We start from the raw sequence: 22,286 nt of genomic DNA on the forward strand, positions 1-22,286 counted from the left end.
ATTCACCAACTGAAGCAACAGCACACCAATCACACTTCATATCTGATCATTCACATGAAGGAACAGTTTGTGGTTCTTATCAGATCTGTTATCTGCTGATAGTGACAGAGTCCAGTCTCCTCTGGTGAAGGCAAAGAAAGCAAACACAACATTTTCCCAACTAAGAGCAAACCACTTCAAATCAGCTCATTCACAGAGTTTGATAGTTTATTAAAGAGGCTTTATTTTCTTTGAACATAGTAGATGACACTGATCCATTTATTACAGTCATCTGCATCATTTCATCTCTCTGTGTATGGAAGCTTCCAGCAAACATGATTCAACAATGGTGACATCAACGCTGAATATCTGCCACCAACACCACGACGTCAACAAAAGCACGTGGTTAGATTTAGAAAAACATCATGCTTTGACTCTACATTCACACGGGAAGCGAACACCAGGGTCTCAGCTGAAAGTCCAGGATCTGTTGGACCCATCCACCGCCCCTCCCATCCACCCTACAGGGTCGTTCACGCTCCTTATGTTACACCGTTACTGGCAGCGTTTTAACCCGATGCCGTCCAGTGGCCTATCATCACAGCACAACAGGTTCTGTCTGGCCACGTCACAAACTGACGCCCCCCACTGCATATTATACTGTCATACGTGACGCCAAAATCACTGACAAAGCGGTGGTATTTGACGACTGCAGAATGAGAACAGGCTGGTCACATGGTGTCGTCTTTTCCACGTCCAATAATGATCCTCCTGGACCAACTTCACAAACCCCTAAAGTACTTTGTTAAAGTAGTGCTGGTACTAAATGTCTCTGTGCAGGTATGTGTTTTTAATTCTGTCCTAAAATGTCCTCATATTGTCTTTAATTGGTTGTAAACAGACGTCCTGAACTAACGTCCTCTGCACGTAGAATAAACCTCTCATTTTTGTTGTATTCTTTATGATCTCTGAAGGCTCCTGATACACGTGTTCATATCTTTATTCATATAATTTCATTAGTTATGGGGATATTTGGTGTCAAATCCTTTCAGTTCAAAATTAAGCAACATTTTTATGAAATACACAAAATCTGTCATCACTAAACTGAGCAAAACCTTTATTAAAAACGCAAAATACTTTATGAAGAAAAAAAGCAGCAAAATCATTCATTATTTCTATTTTGTTTTGTTTTGTTTGTCTGTTGGTGGTTTTCTTTTCTTTTTGTCTTTCATGATGGTACCACACACCACTAAGTAAATGTCTACATTACACAGTTAAGCTTTTTTTTTTTTAATATATTCTACTTTAAAAAAACATTACAATAATTACAATAGCAAAATCTTTCATCAAAAATTCTCATAAAAATGATTAAAACTCTTATAAAAGCAACAAAATCATTCATTATTTTTACTATGTTTTGTTTGTCTTTTGGTGGTTTTCTCTTTTTTTGTCTTTTTTATGATTTAAGCACAATTCTTATAAAAATGAATAAAATTCTTGCGAAAAAAGGAAAATCAAATATTAAAGATATTTTTAATTTTTTTTAAAATTTTTTCTATTTAATGATGGTACCACACACCACTAAATAAATTTCTACATTACATAATTAAGCTTTTTTTTAATATTTCATTTTTTTTTTTACATTTTTAATTACAATAATTAAAAAGAAAATTCTTTCATCAAAAATTAGAAACATTTTTAGGATTTAAGCAAAATTCTTATAAAAATGAATAAAATTCTTGCGAAAAAAGCAAAATGAAATATTAACGATATTTTTTAAATTTTTTAATTTTTTTTTCTATTTAATGATGGTACCGTACACCACTAAGTAAATTTCTACATTACACAATTAAGCTTTTTTAAATTTAATTACAATAATTACAATTGTTAAGCAAATTCTTTCTTCAAAAATTAGAAACATTTTTATGATTTAAGGAAAATTCTTATAAAAATGAAGAAAATTCTTATGAAACAAGCAAAATCATCAAATATTACTGATATTATTTTGTTAATTATTATTTTTTGCCTTTAATGACGGCACAGCTGAAGACAGACAGGAAATGTGGGAGGTTGGAATCAAACCTGTGTCGCTGCAGAGGGCTCAGTTTATATGGGGCGAACGCTCTACCAGGTGAGCTACAGGTCGTCACATCCAGCACATCAATAAGTAAATTCCTTAGTTACACAATTAAGCAACAGTGTTATGAAATAAACAAAATCAGTCATCACAAGATTAAAGGGGAACCACACCCATTTTCAGAATTCATACATGTCACTCCTGTGGTCTATGGCAGGTATAAAGAAACATTAGTAAACATGTACAACTTTCTGCTAAATCCAAAATCAAACTTGTGATGTCACAGGGTATAAAGTCTGGAGCTGCTCCGGTGACAACGACATGTTCTCTAATATTGATTGAACTTTCTGAGGTGTTTATTTATGTTTATTTATAAAACATGATCTGACCAACATTGTTCCTGATGGACCTGTGTTGGTGTGTCTCTGGTTCTGAACGGCGCCGGCTGCTCCGACTCCAGTATACCTGCTTTCAAGTCTAGTTTTCAGATGAAACTTTATATTTGTGTTTTTAAAGATTGACGTCTTCAGTAGGAACCAATGGGCTCGGAGCTGACAGGAAGTCAGACAGTATGAAGAGACTAACACCTTGTTGATTTGGTCTTTTCATGTTGACAGTAAGAAAAATATAGTATATAACGTAATATCATAACTCCATCCTTCTGGTTTAAAGGAACATGCGTATAAAAACCCATGTGGATGTGAGGTGAGCTCCTTGGAGGTGCTACTCTGCTCCCTGAGCTCCTTCCTCTTCAGTCGGCCCTCCTTCAGCTGCAGCAACACCCAGGTTATAATAATCCAGCTCAATGTTCTCCTGTCTGCCCACCTTCTGCCCCCTGCTGGCCTGGAGACACATGACAGCACACACATGTGACTTCCTGCATCACTCCTCTCTTCACTTCAATAAACACAGACTGAGTGCTTCATGTCAGTCACAGGTCTAAACAACAGACACGTGTCAGTACCTTACAGTAGAAGTAAAAGGCAGTGACCAACAGCAGACTCAGCAGCAGGACGACGGCTCTGATGATGAAAGGTGTTGGATCTGGTGCTGAAACACATGGACAGTGTGTTGTCACGTCACGTCACGTCACAATTCAAAAAGCTCTCATTAAACACAAACTGTAATGAGCTGAATGGAGGCTCTGAGGACAGAGTGTCCTTTGTTGTTCACATGATAAAGTCCTGTGAGAATAATCTGTAGAAATAAACCTGAGGTGACTTTAGTGAGACTTTTCTATGTGGGCTGACATGTGGGTGTTTCCCTATCAGACAGTAGGCCGATACAGTGAAGCCTCTAGCTGTATCTGTGACATTAAACAGTCAGTACTCAGGTGTAAACTAGAACAAACCACAAACAGCTTCAGTGTCTGGTTCTCTTGTGACCCTCGCTCAGTGTCTCACTATGGGAATCACCCTCTGCTGTGACCAATCACAGAAGCTCCAGCACGTCTGTTGGGATCACTGGACTCCACAGATGATTTTTGTTCATTTGTGTAACTCTAAACTGAACAGGTAAAGACTCGTCCTGTAAGTTCAGCCCTCTTAGAAAAGGGCTGCTGTGGCCTCCTTTGATCATCAGCCATTTGAACTCTGTTACTCAGGATACGTCATGTTTCACACCTCAGTGTGAAGTTCCACCCATGGACCCAGTTTTCAGTTACCATTGGTCACTGTGACATGCCACCCTGTGATGTCACCAGGCCAACAAACCTTCCAGAGCAGCCACACTGACGTCTTCTAAATGGTAGAAGACACCAGACAAGTTAGCGCCTTCAGCACACACAAAGTTTACAAGCTAACTTTCCAAGCAAAGAAGAACGAAGCCCTGTTAGAGGTTACTGCTAACTCTGTAAGGACACACAGAGAGAACAGCTTCCTCTGCACCACTGGAACACTGCACAGCAAGGACTGCATCAGGAACCACAATTCTTTTAGCTTTACTCATCCACAACAGGTGATCCTCGGCTGCACAACAAAGCAACTCTTCCCTCCATTCGTGGACTGGTAACGTAACAACTGGGCAGAGCATTAGTACAAAAGCACAGGCTGAGCAAGACTGTTGACTTTTGTCAGTGTCTGATGTGGTGGCAGTGGAGCTTTTGTGATTGGTCACATCAGTCTCACAGTAACACCTCACTGAGTTGTCAGAGAACCAGAGTTATACTGGTAACCAAACATCCTCAGTCCTACAGTAAATTGTTGCTGTTGCCATTGAAACACTTTGTATAAGTTTGGTTACTATATGACATGTGTGACACAATGACAGTCGTCACAGTGTCATTCCAGAAACAACATGTGGTCAGCTGATCATTTTCAGTCAGTGTGGACCAATCATCTTCTCCAAACCTGCATGTAAACAGTCAGCTTACCTGAGACAGTGACGGAGAGCAGGCGGCTCTCAGAGGAGAAGTTATGAGAGAAAACATAGAGGTGATAAACACAGCTGTAGCTTCCTTGGTGGGCGGGCTCTGCTTCAGGAAACAGGAAGTAGGCAGAGTGATTGACAGCTGGTTGGGTGTAGTTGTGTGTTGAGTTGGAGGAGGTGAAGGTGAGCTGGAAGGAGCCTCCTGGGTACTGTGGCTGGATGGAGCAGCTGATGGTGAAGTTGGAGCCTCTGAGCACCTGAAACCCCTGCTGCTGGGCCTCGGAGACCCCGTCCATGGAGGAGGACGCAGAGATGTTGGGCTGAAGCAGCAGGTCTGTAAATACAGAGAGATGATTGGCTGAAGCAGCAGGTCAGTAAATACAGAGAGATGATTGGCAGAAGCAGCAGGTCTGTAAATACAGAGAGATGATTGGCTGAAGCAGCAGGTCTGTAAATACAGAGAGATGATTGGCTGAAGCAGCAGGTCAGTAAATACAGAGAGATGATTGGCTGAAGCAGCAGGTCAGTAAATACAGAGAGATGATTGGCTGAAGCAGCAGGTCAGTAAATACTGGGTCAGCACCAATAGTACGTCGTGGTACACCTGCAATGTGCCAATTAGGTGGAGTCTGCACTCCTTTTGACAGTTATCGTAGCCAGTAGATACGCCACATCCACTGCTAAGTTTAAGCGTTGACATCACCACGACCACATGACTCATACGAACACAAACCAAAGCTGTGTAAATGGAGTGGAGTCTGTCAGCCAGCGGCAGCAACCACGTAACTTTCAACTGACAAAACAAACAACACTGTTGGTCTACAGGTCAAAAGCCAGGGTGGCTTCCTGAGCTGACAAATAGTTGCCTGCATGGACAGTAATGTTGACAATTTGATTTTATGTAAGTCTTATTCATTTCCCTTCACTTGTTTGTGTTTGTATGAGTCATGTGGTCGTGGTGACGTAAACGCCGCTCTCTCTGCTGAACTTCAGCAGTCAGTCCGGTGTATCTACTGGCTATGATAACTGTCTGATGGTGTGCAGACTCCACCCATCTGGTGCACCGGAGGCGCACTCTGGACCCATTGGCTGAAGCAACATGTCTCTAATAAGGGAGACAGACAGACGCTCACTTCTCTTTAGGAAGTCATTTACATTTAAGTCAAATAGAAACCACTGACTGTCACTGTGACAGAGGAAGGAACATACTGGAAACATTACTGTCATAGATGATGTCACTGATGATGTCACTGATGGGCTTACCTGAGCAGGTGAGATTCAGGGCTAAGCGAGTGTAACCTGGTGTTGCACACTCCCTCAGAGCAGATCCAGAGTGAACACAGTCAGAGCTGATCCCCCACACAGGTCTGTCTGAGGACTCCTCTCTCTCTCTTCCAGAAACAGCAGAGCCACAGTCCAGATCTCTGCAGACAACACCTGCTGTCTTCAGGGTCCAGTCAGGGGGAAAGCCTATCACTGGTCTCCATTCTCCCTGTTTGACCTCCAGTGTTCCTGTACAGCGACTGTGTCCTCCCACCAACCTGACATCATCAGAATCTGAACAGAAACCAGAGAGTCATCAGTAAAAGAACAAAGTGAGTTTCATTAGAAGAGAAATGAACCAAATCAAAGCTGCAGCTCCTCTTCTACCTGAGCAGGTGAGTCCAACAGCTTTGCCAGGTGAGCAGGTGTTTCTATCTGAGCCTGAGCTTCTACAGTCCAGGAGAGCAGACTCATGGCCTCCACACTGGAACTCTTTGGTCCACATTGGAGCCTCCACTTCTCCATAGAGCGCCCCCTGGAGGACTGAAGGAGCCCCACAGCCAAGCTCCCTACAGACCACCTCTGCATCCTGCTGGTCAAAGTCAGCTTCACACACTGAGGACCACCTCTGGTTAGACTTCACCTCCAGTCTGCCTGAGCACAGACTGGTCCCATCCACCAGCCTGACAGAGTCTGGAGAGATAATAGAAGATAAAATAGAGAGAGATAAAAGACACCAGACACTAAATAAAAAGATGTCATCAAACAACAATTCACTGATTCAAACTGGACTCACAACAATTCCAACATCACTTCATCATTAACAACAGAACACGTCTTTATAAGACCACAGACTGCAGCTGTCTGACATCACATTTACATTTCATACTCTCTGACATACGTTATCCATTTCTCTGTCCAGTTTTTTCTGAGATGATCTGTAACCCACAATAAAAATGTGATCCTTAAAATCTCAAAGGGATAGGGTCTGGACTCTCTCCTCGTCAAAGCTACGGTCTACGTTTAGAAAGACAATGAGAAAGATTTGAAAAAAGCACCCCCCCACACTCACACACCCCTCCATCTGTGCTCCATGATCCCTCCCCTCCGAGCTCGTGTCCCCCTCCCCTTGGAGTCTCCTAACGACACATCCCCTCCCGCAAAGCAACGTACAGTTACATACAGCATACAGTTATCTATATCACAACATCCACAATAAAAACGAAATATTACCTGTACAACAAAAACTCTGCTGTATCAGCATCATTTTTCAGGCCCAGATCTTGCCAGAGCTTTCTCCATTGGTCAAAGGATGACCCGATGTTTACTCTGCTTTGAGCTCTCAATTTGTGGCATACAAATACAAGTCAGTGATTTATGTTTAATCTCATTTTCTTAACCCATGTGCCTCACTAAGAACATTCTTGGTTTGCCACTTAATTTTCTTGGTAATTTTGGCTGTGTTCATATATATATATATATATATATATACATATATGTGTGTGTGTGTGTATATATATATATATATATATATATATATATATATATATATATATATATATAAAGATATGTGTGTGTGTGTGTATATATATATATATATATATATATATATAAATATATATATATATATATATATATATATCGAAATAAAGACTTTTTCCTCTGCATGCTCTTTGTCTTCAAACAAAGAGAGCTAGGTGACACCCATCTCCACTGGAGGTCTCACCTCACAGCTCAGTGAGACACAAGTCTCACAACTTGATTGGACAGGACTTTTACAGTGACATGTGACTCTGATGTCACAGGCATGTGGAAGTTCTGCTCCCTCCAAGCCTTTTCTCTCTCTTGCTCCAGCTGTTGAACAGCTCACACCTTTTCCCGGCTGGACCTGGAACAGTCCAGAGGCCCAGACCCTGGCTCCAAAGCCCAAACCACTAAAGGGAGGGCAATGGATCATAGACTCTCTTGCAACCACAAGGTTTGAAACTAGCTTTGTAGCAACAAGGAACTAAGTGAGTTAGCACCCAGCGTCTAACTCTGCTAAACCCTGAGCGACCAGCTTCCTCAGAGTTTCACCTTTGGAACAAAGGACCCAACAAAGACTGCACCTGGAGCCATCTTCCCAGCCTTCTTCTGCCGGCTAACAGCAGTAAACCCCCAAGTGAGTCTTTGTCCCATCCATTCAAGGATCAGTAATGTAACAACTGGGCATAGCTTATCACAGCTTTACAGGCTAAGCAAGACTGTTTGACTTGTTGTATGTGATTTGATGCTGTTCATTGAGTTATTGTTGTGATAGTTTGCAGTTAGGTCATTGATTAGTTGGCTTTGCCAAAGCTAAGTGTTTAGTTTGCTAATGCTGTTCACAAACAGATTCTTGCACACAACTAAACAATCTCTGCACTAATCCAGACCATTTGCAACACACGTCACATTGACACAGACTCATTAACAAACAGGCTTTCAACAGAGCTACACCCAAACAGGAATCTCAAACTTCCAGCTTCTTTTCCTTTGTCTTTGTCCTGATCACACGGTCAGACAAACACCTCCCCCAAAACTGAAGCAGCCTTGACTCAGCCATTTTGGTAGTTCTCTGTTGTCAGCCATTTTGTTTTGTAGGCCAAACGGCTCCTTGATCACCACACCCACCTTTGTCTTTCTCTTTTCTCTCTCGCACACACACACACACACACACACACACACACGCACACACACACACACATACACCAAGCTTGTATATAGTTAGTTAGAATTTGTGTGTTTTGGTTTGCTTTGCTAGTGTTATGCACCTGTCTAGGTGTCAAGAAGTGTAACATAAAACTGCGCCGACACAAGGTAATGCACGATAAAAAAGGTGAGTTTATTCACCATCGCACAAATAGAAACACAGCTTTATAAATAAGGAAGCTTTTCTTCAGGGTGAGCCCAGGCCAAAACAACAAATATAACAAACTATCTTTCCCGAAGCACTAACTAAACCCTATGTGAAAGAAAAGAAACAAAAATACAATCACTAAACCTAACTTCCTAAACTAAACAAAAACAGGAGAGAAAACAGTTCAACATAAATGGCAGCTCACCCCTACTGCTTCGTGCTATATACAAATATTTACAAGTGACGTGCAGTTGACAAAGAAAAATGCTGTTTAGCGCTGCAACGGGTCAGCTGCAGAGAAACGGCTCACTGCTCATAGCGGCAGGACACAAACAACAATCTAACCGTTCAGCTAAAACTCACCGCTCTCCAGTCAGAAAACACAATAATCAGTTTACAAAGGCACAGGCAGGTTTGGCGTCGGGTAGTGATATGCTCGAGCCAGTTCGCTTGACACGGTGTCGATCTTTTAAAGCACAAGTGTTCTGAGGCAGTGTTTAGATCCCTGCTTCGGCACACCCACAATCACGTGACTACCGGGAGCGAGGCCTCGTTACAGATAGTCCTAATGGTCTTCCACTTAGATGCAGTTCGGACACACAGCCAGCAGATGTCACCCCTGTGACTGTATGAAATGCTTCGAAGCAGTGTGTCATTCTTGAAGCAGGTGTGTCAAAGTGGTTCAATGCTTCATGAAGCTTTGATTTCACCATCACTAGCGTTGGGATGAGGAGGAACGCTGCTGTCAAAACGACCCTCGAATTTTGACAGATGGCCGGGGTTTAAAAAGGCCAAGCCCTCGCAACAGCCAATCAGCAGCAGCCATGACCAGAGCCAAGCCCTCGCAACAGCCAATCAGCAGCAGCCATGACCAGCCAGAACCCACCACTTGGGGAAGGAGATGGGAGCAGCACCTGGCACAGATCCTTAGAAAAAGAAGAGGTCTTACTCTCACATAAAAAACAACGTACATGCAATGAATGTTACAATATAGGGCAATATGTGAATAAATATAATTCTCTGGAATCATGCCTGCTGTCTGTTTAATGTTGCACAAGGGTGAATGAATAGTCAACCTCTGCTGCGTCAAGAACTCCGAAATCCTTCAGGCGTTACTGTTAATTTTGGTTGTTGTCATTAATTTAATTATTAATCAAACTCCAAATTAATAGTTTAGCCTATTTTAGATCCTTGAGAAAGTAGTCGCAGACCAGCTGTGTGATTTTCTCCATGACAATAATTTATTTGAGGAATTTCAGTCAGGATTTAGAGTGCATCATAGCACTGAGACAGCTCTAGTCAAAATTACAAATGACCTTCTGATTGCTTCAGACAAAGGACTTGTCTCTGTACTTGTTTTTATTAGATCTTAGTGCAGCGTTTGACACAATTGACCATCAAATTCTACTGCAGAGACTGGATCACTTAATTGGCCTAAAAGGTTCTGCACTGAGCTGGTTTAAATCTTATTTATCTGATCGTTTTCAGTTTGTTCACGTTCATAATGAATCATCCTTACGTACCAAAGTTTGTTTTGGAGTTCCGCAAGGTTCTGTGCTCGGACCAATCCTATTTACTCTATATATGCTTCCTTTAGGTAACATCATTAGAAATCACTCTATAAATTTCCATTGTTATGTGGATGATACTCAGTTGTATTTATCAATGAAGCCAGAAGAAAGTAATCAATTAACTAAACTCCATAACTGCCTTAAAGACATAAAAACTTGGATGAGCACCAATTTCCTGATGTTAAATTCAGACAAAACTGAAGTTATTGTTCTTGGCCCCAGACAACTCAGAGACTCTTTATCTGATGACATAGTTTCTCTAGATGGCATTGCTCTGGCCTCTAGCACTACCGTAAGAAACCTCGGAGTAATATTTGATCAAGATTTGTCTTTTAATTCTCATTTAAAACAAACCTCATGGACTGCATTTTTTCATCTGCGTAATATTGCGAAAATTAGGCCTATCCTGACCCAAAAAGATGCAGAAAAATTGGTCCACGCTTTTGTTACCTCAAGGCTGGATTACTGTAACTCTCTGTTATCAGGTAGCTCTAGTAAGTCCTTAAAAACTCTCCAGCTAATTCAGAATGCAGCAGCACGTGTACTAACAGGAACTAAGAAACGAGATCATATTTCTCCTGTTTTAGCTTCTCTGCACTGGCTCCCTGTAAAATCCAGAACTGAATTTAAAATCCTACTGTTAACTTATAAAGCTCTAAATGGTCAAGCTCCGTCATATCTTAGAGAGCTCATAGTGCCATATTATCCCACCAGAACACTGCGCTCTGAGAACTCAGGGTTACTCGTGGTCCCTAAAGTCTCCAAAAGTAGATCAGGAGCCAGAGCCTTCAGCTATCAGGCTCCTCTCCTGTGGAATCATCTTCCTGTTACGGTCCGGGAGGCAGACACCGTCTCCACATTTAAGACTAGACTTAAGACTTTCCTCTTTGATAAAGCTTATAGTTAGGGCTGGCTCAGGCTTGCCCTGTACCAGCCCCTAGTTAGGCTGACTTAGGCCTAGTCTGCCGGAGGACCTCTAATACACTGGGTACCTTCTCTCCTTCTCTCTCTCTCTCTCTCTCTCTCTCGTATTCTATTACTGCATCTTGCTAACTCGGCCATTCTGGATGTCACTAACTCGGCTTCTTCTCCGGAGCCTTTGTGCTCCACTGTCTCTCAGATTAACTCATATCACAGCGGTGCCTGGACAGCGTGACGTGTGTGGTTGTGCTGCTGCCGTGGTCCTGCCAGATGCCTCCTGCTGTTGCTGCCATCATTAGTCATTAGTCATACTTCTTCTGTTATTATACACATATGATTATTGTCACACATGTATACTGCCAGATATTAATACATACTTTCAACATATTGTACCACAGTAGCCAGAACTACAACTATAATATTATTACTTTCAATAATGTTGTTGTAAGCTACTGTCATTACCTGCATCTCTCTCTCTCTCTCTCTCTCTCTCTCTCTCTCTGTCTCTCTCTCTCTGTCTCATTGTGTCATGTGGATTACTGTTAATTTATTATGCTGATCTGTTCTGTACGACATCTATTGCACGTCTGTCCGTCCTGGAAGAGGGATCCCTCCTCAGTTGCTCTTCCTGAGGTTTCTACCGTTTTTCCCCGTTAAAGGGTTTTTTGGGGAGTTTTTCCTGATCAGCTGTGAGGGTCATAAGGACAGAGGGATGTCGTATGCTGTAAAGCCCTGTGAGGCAAATTGTGATTTGTGATATTGGGCTTTATAAATAAAATTGAATTGAATTGAAATTGAATTTATGAGACTGATATCTTTAACTGGCTATCATTTTTCCCTTTATGGGAATGGTGCCCCACGAGGTGATTTAATGTTAATTAAGTCACATTATTTAACATTATTATTAATTATTAATAATCATTAATTATTTCCGATAGCCAGTTAAATCCCTACATATTTGGTGCCTCTTGGTGAGACCTAATATATGAGATCCCAACATATTTGGTGCTGCCGTATGAAGCCCGAATTTATGATCCCAACATATGTATATGTGGCATCAACAGAACGTAATAAACTCAGTAGAATGATATATTACTCTTCAAATATGCTGTAGATGTCCTCATACATTAAATGTACAGCACATTCACATGCTATGAATGCAGAGCTGGAAGACCCTGTATGTATCTGCACATACACACATCAAAGGGATAGTTCGGGTTTTTGGACATGAAGTTGTGTGAAACACTCACCATCTGTAGCTCTGATGTGACGGTGTCACTACTGTCAACAAGCCTCCTGCTCTGAGAAATGGCCCGTAGCTTACGGGAGAAAAAGCTGTTCTTAAGATGTACGGGGGACACGTAACCAAAAGGTTTTAAGCTACAAAAAAGTATGCATGTGTTTTGTTCGACTATTTCAATCATTTTAAAACATCCCCGCATTACATCAGACCTTGATATCAATTGGGACTATTTTCTGGCCAGTATCACTCCACCGTGCAGGCCCGCAACACGGCAACAGAAATCAATTAGACAGTTCATCAACACGCTGTGCAGGTGCGCAGGATAGCAACGGCTAACGAAAACTTCCTCTGCTGTTTCCAACAGAACCAACAGAACCAGTAGGCTGTTATTAGCTACTGTTATACCTACTACTACAGCACGAACACCGGCTCAGGCTCACGACACACCCTTGTCAGCTGCTGTAGGTAAACAGAGGAATACCAAAATGGTGCGAACTTGTGATTTCCCCAGCTGTGGGAGTAAAAACATCGCCGGCTCCCAACTCCATCGGTTTCCTGTTACAGATGTAACCCCTGAGGAGGTAAATAAGAACCTCAAGTGGGCCAGCATGAAGATAAAGACTAGTAAATCTAGAAGCATCTTGATATGTAGAGGGAACTTAAGTGATAAGAAGTTTGTCAGAGATGATGAGGAAATCCCAACAATTAGGGAAAAGTCAGTAAAGAGCTTAGGCAGGTGGTACAATGTGGAGTTGATTGATAAGGAACAGGCGGTGAAATTTAGAAAAGATGTGGCTGAAGGATTGGACAGAATAGATAAATCCGAACTTCCAGGAAAGCTGAAGTTGTGGTGTTTGTAATTTGGGCTATATCCTAGGTTAATGTGGCCATTGTCAGTTTATGAAATTCCAATATCCGTAGTGGAGAGAATTGAAAGGTCGGTTAGCTCCTATATTAGGAAGTGGTTGGGCGCTCCTAGGTGCCTAAGTAGTGTTGCATTGTATGGAAAAGGGATACTTCAGCTGCCAGTATCTAGTTTAACAGAGGAATTTAAATGTACCAAGGTCAGGACAGAGCTGTTGTTATCTGGGAGTAAGGACATGGTAGTTAGGAGTGTGGTTCCAAATCCAACCAAGGGGAGGAAGTGGAACCCAAGATCGGCAGTTCAGGAGGCAGAGGCAGCTCTTAGGCATGCAGAGATTGTAGGTAATGTTCAGTTTGTCCGTGAGGGAGAGAAATACAGAAGGGATAAGTCAGTAAGGAGGCAAGGGTGTGGCCGCCTAGAAGGTGCTTGTGATTGTGAAATGCAAGAAGATTTAGGGGGAAAGCTTGTTGTTCCCCAGGAAATAGTTTGTACCAGGCAGAGGCCTGACTTAGTGTTGTGGTCAGTGAGTCAACGGATAGTTTATTTCATTGAGCTGACAGTTCCTTGGGAAGACTCAGTGGAAGAAGCCTAAGAAAGAAAAAAGCTTACATATGCAGACTTAGGAGCAGAAGCTGAGCAGCGAGGATGGAAGACTAGGATTTGTCCAGTGGAAGTGGGGTGTAGGGGATTCATAGCAAGATCAGTTGTCTCGCTCCTGGGGGAACTCGGAGTGCGGGGACAGAGTTTGAGGAAGACAGTGAGGGAAATGTCAGATGAAGCAGCCAGAGCCAGCCAGTGGATCGATAAGAGAAGAAATAGTGTCAGTTGGGGACCAGCAGGGAGAACTACTAAGCAGGGTACATAACTCCTTGAGATCAGGTGGAGAGATCCACACACCCTCTTCAGCCTGCTGCCATCGGGGAGGAGACTACAGAGCCTCCAGGCCAGGACCAGCAGACTGAGGGACAGCTTCATACACCAAGCTGTCAGGACACTCAACTCCCTCCCTGCTCTGCCCCCCCTCCTCCTGCTGCCCCCCCACACACAGAAGCTCCTGACTTTATATTGACAAATAAAGTTGACTTGACTTGTGAAGGACGCCACGTGGGTGTGGAGATACTGACGAGCCCCCGGCTGAGCTGAGCTGATCAAAGTTGTGTCCAGTAGGTCATTGGTGCCTGTTATGGCGGCAACCAAAGAACCTCCTGATGGAAACCAGTGGCTCAGAAAGCTGTCAAGCTGAAGAAGGAGTCCTTTCAGGCTGGTTGGTGGTTGGCCCAGGGGACTCCTGAAGCAGCACACATGTATGTTTCATATATACAGATATGTATCTTGGTGCATTCAGCAGCTGATTTACTGAGGCAGCAGCTCATCAGACTCCATCATGGCTGCTGGAGACAGTCTGCCGCCATTCCAGCTGGAACATGTGTGAGTCAACCTGGGGACATTACTGTCATAGATGATGTTACTGATGATGTCACTGATGGGCTTACCTGAGCAGGTGAGATTCAGGATGGAGGAAGAGGAAGATGATGTTGCACACTCCCTCAGAGCAGATCCAGAGTGAACACAGTCAGAGTCGATCCCCCACACAGGTCTGTCTGAGGACTCCTTTCTCTCTCCTACAGAAACAGCAGAGCCACAGTCCAGATCTCTGCAGGCAACACCTGCTGTCTTCAGGGTCCAGTCAGAGAAAATGCTCTTCACTGGTCTCCATTCTCCCTGATGTCTGACCTCCAGTGTTCCTGCACAATGACTGTCTCCTCCCACCAACCTGACAGGCTCTGAACAGAAACCAGAGAGTCATCAGTAAAAGAACAAAGTGAGTTTCATTAGAAGAGAAATGAACCAAATCAAAGCTGCAGCTCCTCTTCTACCTGAGCAGGTGAGTCCAACAGCTTTGCCAGGTGAGCAGGTGTTTCTATCTGAGCCTGAGCTTCTACAGTCCAGGAGAGCAGACTCATGGCCTCCACACTGGAACTCTTTGGTCCACATTGGAGCCTCCACTTCTCCATAGAGCGCCCCCTGGAGGACTGAAGGAGCCCCACAGCCAAGCTCCCTACAGACCACCTCTGCATCCTGCTGGTCAAAGTCAGCTTCACACACTGAGGACCACCTCTGGTTAGACTTCACCTCCAGTCTGCCTGAGCACAGACTGGTCCCATCCACCAGCCTGACAGAGTCTGGAGAGATAATAGAAGATAAAATAGAGAGAGATAAAAGACACCAGACACTAAATAAAAAGATGTCATCAAACAACAATTCACTGATTCAAACTGGACTCACAACAATTCCAACATCACTTCATCATTAACAACAGAACACGTCTTTATAAGACCACAGACTGCAGCTGTCTGACATCACATTTACATTTCATACTCTCTAACATACGTTATCCATTTCTCTGTCCAGTTTTTCCTGAGATGATCTGTAACCCACAATAAAAATGTGTTTAGAAAATGATCCCTAAAATCTCAAAGGGATAGAGGCTGGACTCTCTCCTCGTTAAGTTTGCAGACGACACGACCGTGGTGGGTCTCATCAGAGACGATGATGAGACAAACTACAGGAGCGAGGTGAGCCACCTGGCCTTGTGGTGCAGCCACAATAATCTCTCTTTGAACGTGGAGAAAACAAAGGAGATTGTTGTCGACTTCAGGAGAGCGCGCACCCAGCATTCCCCTCTGACCATCAACGGTGCTGCTGTAGAGAGGGTGAGCAGCACAAAGTTCCTGGATGCATGTCCCAGAGGACCTCTCCTGGACCCTCAACACTACTTCTCGGGCCAAGAAGGCTCACCAGTGCCTCTACTTTCTCTGCAAGCTGTGAAGAGCCAGAGCCCCAGCCCCCATCATGTCCACATTCTACAGAGGCACCATCGAGAGCGTCTTGACCAGCTGCATCGCGGTTTGGTACGGTGCCTGCACAGCATCCGGCCATAAGACCCTCCAGCACATTGTGAGAACAGCTGAACCCCCCCCCCAAGACATTTACATCACCTGCCTCACCTGCAAAGCCCTCTGCATTGCTTGTGACTCCACTCACCCGTCACACACCCTCTTCAGCCTGCTGCCATCGGGGAGGAGACTACAGAGCCTCCAGGCCAGGACCAGCAGACTGAGGGACAGCTTCATACAGCAAGCTGTCAGGACACTCCACTCCCTCCCTGCTCTGCCCCCCCTCCTCCTGCTGCCCCCCCCCCCCACACACACACACACAAGCTCCTGACCCCCCAAATACACAGGACCCACCCCCCACCCCCCTAGCTGGAACATGTGTGAGTCAACCTGGGGACATTACTGTCATAGATGATGTCACTGATGATGTCACTGATGGGCTTACCTGAGCAGGTGAGATTCAGGACAGAGGAAGAGGAATCTGATCTTGCACACTCCCTCAGAGCAGATCCAGAGTGAACACAGTCAGACCTGATCCTCCACACAGGTCTGGCTGAGGACTCCTCTCTCTTTCCTACAGAAACAGCAGAGCCACAGTCCAGATCTCTGCAGGCAACACCTGCTGTCTTCAGGGTCCAGGGAGAGAAAAAGCTTATCACTGGTCTCCATTCTCCCTGATGTTTGACCTCCAGTGTTCCTGCACAGTGACTGTCTCCTCCCACCAACCTAACATACTCTGAACAGAAACCAGAGAGTCATCAGTAAAAGAACAAAGTGAGTTTCATTAGAAGAGAAATGAACCAAATCAAAGCTGCAGCTCCTCTTCTACCTGAGCAGGTGAGTCCAACAGCTTTGCCAGGTGAGCAGGTGTTTCTATCTGAGCCTGAGCTTCTACAGTCCAGGAGAGCAGACTCATGGCCTCCACACTGGAACTCTTTGGTCCACATTGGAGCCTCCACTTCTCCATAGAGCGCCCCCTGGAGGACTGAAGGAGCCCCACAGCCAAGCTCCCTACAGACCACCTCTGCATCCTGCTGGTCAAAGTCAGCTTCACACACTGAGGACCACCTCTGGTTAGACTTCACCTCCAGTCTGCCTGAGCACAGACTGGTCCCATTCACCAGCCTGACAGAGTCTGGAGAGATAATAGAAGACAGTGGCGTCACCAAGCATTTTTTCCGGGGTAAGGATTGGACAGATTCAAAGTCAAACTCTGGAACTGTGCGCACTTGTCGAGGAGGACAGCCTGCCAGTCGATCAAGTGGATTTCATTTCCAGGACGTTACAGAGCTGATATCATTTGCGACATAATGAAGAAATCAAAGTATAAACAGATTGACATTTTGGGATTCTCCAAGAAGAAGAACAAAGGTAAGAGAGATGGTTAATGCATGTATGCCTCTGTAGCACTAGTTTAACTAGCTCTCCTTTTGAACTAGCTTGCTATGCTTGCTAGCAGAGTAAATCATCAGATCAGTGGTAGTAGAACTAGCAGTTATCTATCTATCATGTATTTCTTGACTAGAGAAAAACAGCTGTTATCATTATTCATTGCTCGTCATCCTATGTGGGGGTATCTGTCTTAAGGCCCTGACACACCAAACTGTCATTAAAGAACTAGTGGCGACAAAGCTGACTGTTGCATCGTCTACGTCGCCTCACGTCGCCTCACGTCGCCCTGTGTCAGTTGCATTTGAACACACTACATGGACTACATCCGACGGCCAAGTAGCACGTACGTTCTGCGCCTGCGTGAGAGAGAGCGGAGTGAGAGAGTGGTACATCCTGTCAGCCGAGGGGTTTCTTATCTGTGCAGCCGAGCACCGCAGCACCTCCACGGACTATTACATCCAGACGGTCCTGGTGTTTCCTCCGCAGGCTCCACTTCACTCAGCTGCCCGATAAACCCGCTGCTTCTTCCCACTTTAACCTGAATAACAAACCAGGGCTCGGTGCTCCGGTTGGATCCAAACGGAGAGCCGGGGCTAGCTCAGAGACTAGCGGAGGCTAACTGGCTGTGCTTCCCTCCGGTCATGCTGCGGCTAACGCTCCGCTAGCCGCTCCCAGCTAGCTCTGGTTTGTTATTCAGGTTAAAGTGGGAAGAAGCAGCGGGTCTGTGGGGCAGCTGAGTGAAGTGGAGCCTGAGGAGGAAGCACCGGTTAGCCCCGGTTTCACTACAGGCAGATTCACTTTCTACAGGGGCGAGGAAATAAAACCTGAACAGCCAATCAGAGTGATCTCTCTCACCGACAAGCTCCGCCATCGATTCAACATGCTCAATCGGCCGAAAAGCCACCGACGCCGAAGTCCCAACGTTGCGGGACACACCGCAAAAACTAGGCCGACAGACGCTCACCGACGGCCCGACTTTGGTCGACGGCCGACCGTCGGCTTGGTGTGTCAGGGCCTTTAAACTAGAATTCCATTGCAACTGCATGGAAGGCGTGCAAGGCTATTTCTGTAGGGTAATATTTGGCTTTGTAGCTTGCACTGAGAGGTTACACCCTACATGACACTAGCTCAAGTCAAGTTCTCCTCATGCCACATACACTAGCTAACCTGCTGTAACTGTCAGCCTGTGCTGTGCTGTTACTAGCCAACAGAACATTTACCCGAGTCCCTCTCCAGCTTAGTTACTCAAGTTTTCTTTGCTACATTTGCGCGCTTAACTTGACAAGAAAATATCAAAGTAATGGTCGTTCATTTGATTTTGCTTTATTTGCACACGACAAGGGTGCTGCTGTGCTTAGCTTGTAAGCCTTGTTCATCTTAGTCACCAAGCTGTTGTAGGTTAAAGCCGTTGTTGTTGCTGATATAATTTTATTTTCTCTTGAAAATGCACACACAAACATTGATCACCTGACTCGTTAACTCAGCTCAGGTAATGCGCTGGCTGATTGCTGGCTTGCAGCATCTAAAGTTACACATTCTCCGTTTCCTAACTTAATGTAGTTCAGTTCTGTTTTGCCTACCTACACAGTCCAAGTGTAGACACTAAGTCTGACAGATAAATGATTAACTTCTCCTTCATCATGCATGATTTTATAGATTAGTCTATGAAAAGAAAAAGAAAATAAGGGTGTTTGCGCTCTTATTACAAGTCCAAAGAAAAACTCACATCAGGTGCGTAGGCAAAAAACTGTCAAAAAGAAAACAGGAAAAGCTCGCACGCTGATCAGAAAAATGGATTATCCATTGTTCATGACAATCCATTTTTCTGATCAGTGTGCATAGATTAATCTATGACAATAAAATAACAAGGGCTGTACTTCTTATTGTTTAGTAGGCTACTTGTATCATTTAATTGTAAGTGTAAAAAAACATTTCGTGACGACAAATGAGTGCAAGTAAAGTCTGCATTTCTGTTCTAAAATACAGACACTTGTCATTATTGCTCAGCAGCATGCACACTGTAGGGTGTAATCTTGATATTATTTTACTGTATTGCAAATTTGGTCAGTTGTTTTAATGACTGTTAAGCTTAGAGCGTGACTGCTATCTGTTGTAACCTAGCCTATTACACACAGTCATTTCAAAGCTATCAACAGTAAGACTGGCTTACAGCAAGCATTCCTGATCAATACTAAATAACACAAATATTTTGAATTAGATTCAATATAATATGCAATGCAGAAATCTTAAAAGAATCAATTAATGAACGAGTCTAACTGTGACAATACATCAACGCTATAGTGCATAAATACAAAAATTAAAATACATTTAATTGTGGATAGTGGATATGCTTTTTTGAGTGTTACACGTGAGTGTGGATCTGTTTTTTTGCATCATTGGTTTGTTGTTAATACACACCGATGTCTCATTGTCATGTAGAGGGAAGCAGCATGGAGTGAGGAGCCAGAAGCTGCAGCAGCGGCTGAATCAGCTTCAATTATGGAAACAGGTCACAGTTATTTTGTGTGGGTTTTTTTATGTTTAATAAAGTCACTGAGTCGAAATATTCCAAATATCTGCAATGCTCTCCATGCATTTTACATTTTCTGTACTGCTCTAGTTCGGATCAGCACACACGTGAGTTCTTGAGTTATTGGTTTGCAGCCGTTCCACATACTTCAACTTGATTTCATGATTTTGTAGATGGCAGCCAAGATAACCTGCAGATGGGGGAGCCAGGAGCCATAGGAGGAGTAGCAGCCGAGTTAGAATCTGGCATGGGACCCGGTAAGTTGTTGCAGCCTGAGCCATGCTAGCTAGCTCACCCCACAGTATTTCATTCATTGCGAAAGTGGGTGGCCTTAAGGAGAAGCTCATGCTCAAGTCTAATGCTGTTATTAATGTGGATGTTAATTTCACCGACACTGTGTCTTTTACTCTCTCCAGTAGCTTTCTGGTGGAAGGAGTGAGGCAGCAACAAGGGGAGCAGGTGCAGGAAGATGCATACAGTTCACACAAGATATTTTTTATATATTTTTTTTTATTAAGATGCATTCATCTGTGGATATGTAAAGTAATTAAATTAGGTTTCTGTAAAATCCTGAAATCTGACATTATTAATATATGGGCTATTCTGACCTCCTTTGACTTCATGCTATGATAATAAGGTGTTGCACATATGCAACTGAGCTCTTATAAACTACAACAAACTAAAATCTGCATTAGGGATACAACGATTACCAGTAAAATGATACACTGCGGTAAAATTCCCAATGGTTAGTATTACCGTTTCAAATTTTAATTATCATTAAAACTGTGTTTGATTACTGCACTTTGAAAAACTCACAGTGATACTGCTCATTGCCTGGAAAAGCAGCAACAGTCCCTCAGAATCAGGTGCGTATGCGCAGTCTGCAATGTTTGGCCTCTGAAAACACGGCAGAAGGCACCGAAGGCACCGAAGGCACCCGCACAGACAGTGCTCCGGAGATTTTTTCACACGTCTAAAAAGGACAACGTCCGTGACCACCACCCAGAACTACACAGTGAGTGTACCTGGTCACACTACACGACTTTTATCTGTCTCTGTGTCTGTCTCTGTTTCTGTCTCTGTCTCTCTCAATTCAGTTCAATTCAAATGGCTTTACTGGCGTGAGGTAACACTGTACATATTGCCAAAGCAAGCGTTTGGAATTCAAAATAATAATAACAATAAAGGAAAACAATATTTACAATAAATGAGTTATAATCTATACTGTTGGTAATACTGTATGTATAATTGTTTGTTGATTGTTCAATCAATCTCAGTAATAACAATAATAATAATAACAGTAATAACAAAATAGAAGAAAACAACAAACAGCAAATATGCGTGTCACTTCCTGTCTCTCAGTCTATGGCAGGCACAAAGACTGTGGAAGTTTGTGTTGAAGTTGTTAGTGTTTGTGTGTGTGTGTGTGTGTGTGTGTGTGTGTGTGTGTGTGTGTGTGTGTGTGTGTGTGTGTGTTGATGTTGGTGGTGGTGTGTGTGTATGTGTGTTGGTTCGTGACATGAGATGATGAATTTAGCTGCAATGTTCTCACATTTGGGTATTTCCCCAAGTAAATATGGGAGTTTCTCCATGTCTGTCATGTTTTCAAATTCAGGGTGTATTTGTATTATTTTGGGAAAGTGTTCATTTCTCAGAGCCTGGTATTTGGGGCATGAGGTGAGGAAGTGTAGCTCTGACTCGACCTCTTGTCTGTCACAGTGGGAGCAGAGTCTCTCCTCCTCTGGCAGCCAGCTCTGTCTATGCCGACCCTTCTCTATAGCTAGGCTGTGTTCACTGAGTCTGTACATAGTCAAGGCTTTTCTTAATTTAGGATCTTTTACTGTGCTCAGATCATTTGCTAATGTGAAGTTTCTTTTTTTTAATTTACTCTGTGTTTTAGTCGTTTCCTTCCAGTATGTGATATAGATTTCTTGATAGTTTGGTTTGGTCTGATTGGCTTGGTGTTGTGGTCCCGAGGCTGTCCGGGGCATGTTAGGTTGTCTGGACGGAGCCTCAGGACCAGCTGGCTGAGGGGGCTCTTCTCTGGCTTCAGCTCTTGGCAGGTTAGGGCTTTGTGATGGTACATCTGGGGGTCACTAGTTTTTAGGTGATTGTAAAATTTAATTGCTCTTTTTTGTATTTTCAATATGAGGGGGAATTGGCCAAGTTCTGCTCTACATGCGTTGTTTGGTGTCTTTCTCTGGACGTGCATGATGTTCTTACAGAACTCTGTGTGGAAAGATTCTGTTATTGTTTTGTACCATTTTTCAAATTCATGATTTAATTTTGGTCCCCAGATTTCA

General features: G+C 43.6%; 1 protein-coding gene across 1 annotated transcript in view; it reads right to left on the minus strand.

Moving 5' to 3' along the window:
* Nucleotides 1-22,286, minus strand: part of LOC125905936 (scavenger receptor cysteine-rich type 1 protein M130-like) — a 362,554-nt gene that overhangs the window by 307,515 nt on the left and 32,753 nt on the right. The window contains exons 7-10 of the mRNA XM_049604264.1: nt 16,891-17,196; nt 16,507-16,797; nt 15,042-15,347; nt 14,658-14,948 (exon numbers count right to left, since the gene is read on the minus strand). Coding sequence (XP_049460221.1) covers nt 14,658-14,948; nt 15,042-15,347; nt 16,507-16,797; nt 16,891-17,196 — 1,194 coding nt within the window. The remainder of the gene's footprint in view (nt 1-14,657; nt 14,949-15,041; nt 15,348-16,506; nt 16,798-16,890; nt 17,197-22,286) is intronic.

This window comes from Epinephelus fuscoguttatus, linkage group LG18 (genome assembly GCF_011397635.1).
Source record: "Epinephelus fuscoguttatus linkage group LG18, E.fuscoguttatus.final_Chr_v1".
Classification (NCBI taxonomy): Eukaryota; Metazoa; Chordata; class Actinopteri; order Perciformes; family Serranidae; genus Epinephelus; species Epinephelus fuscoguttatus.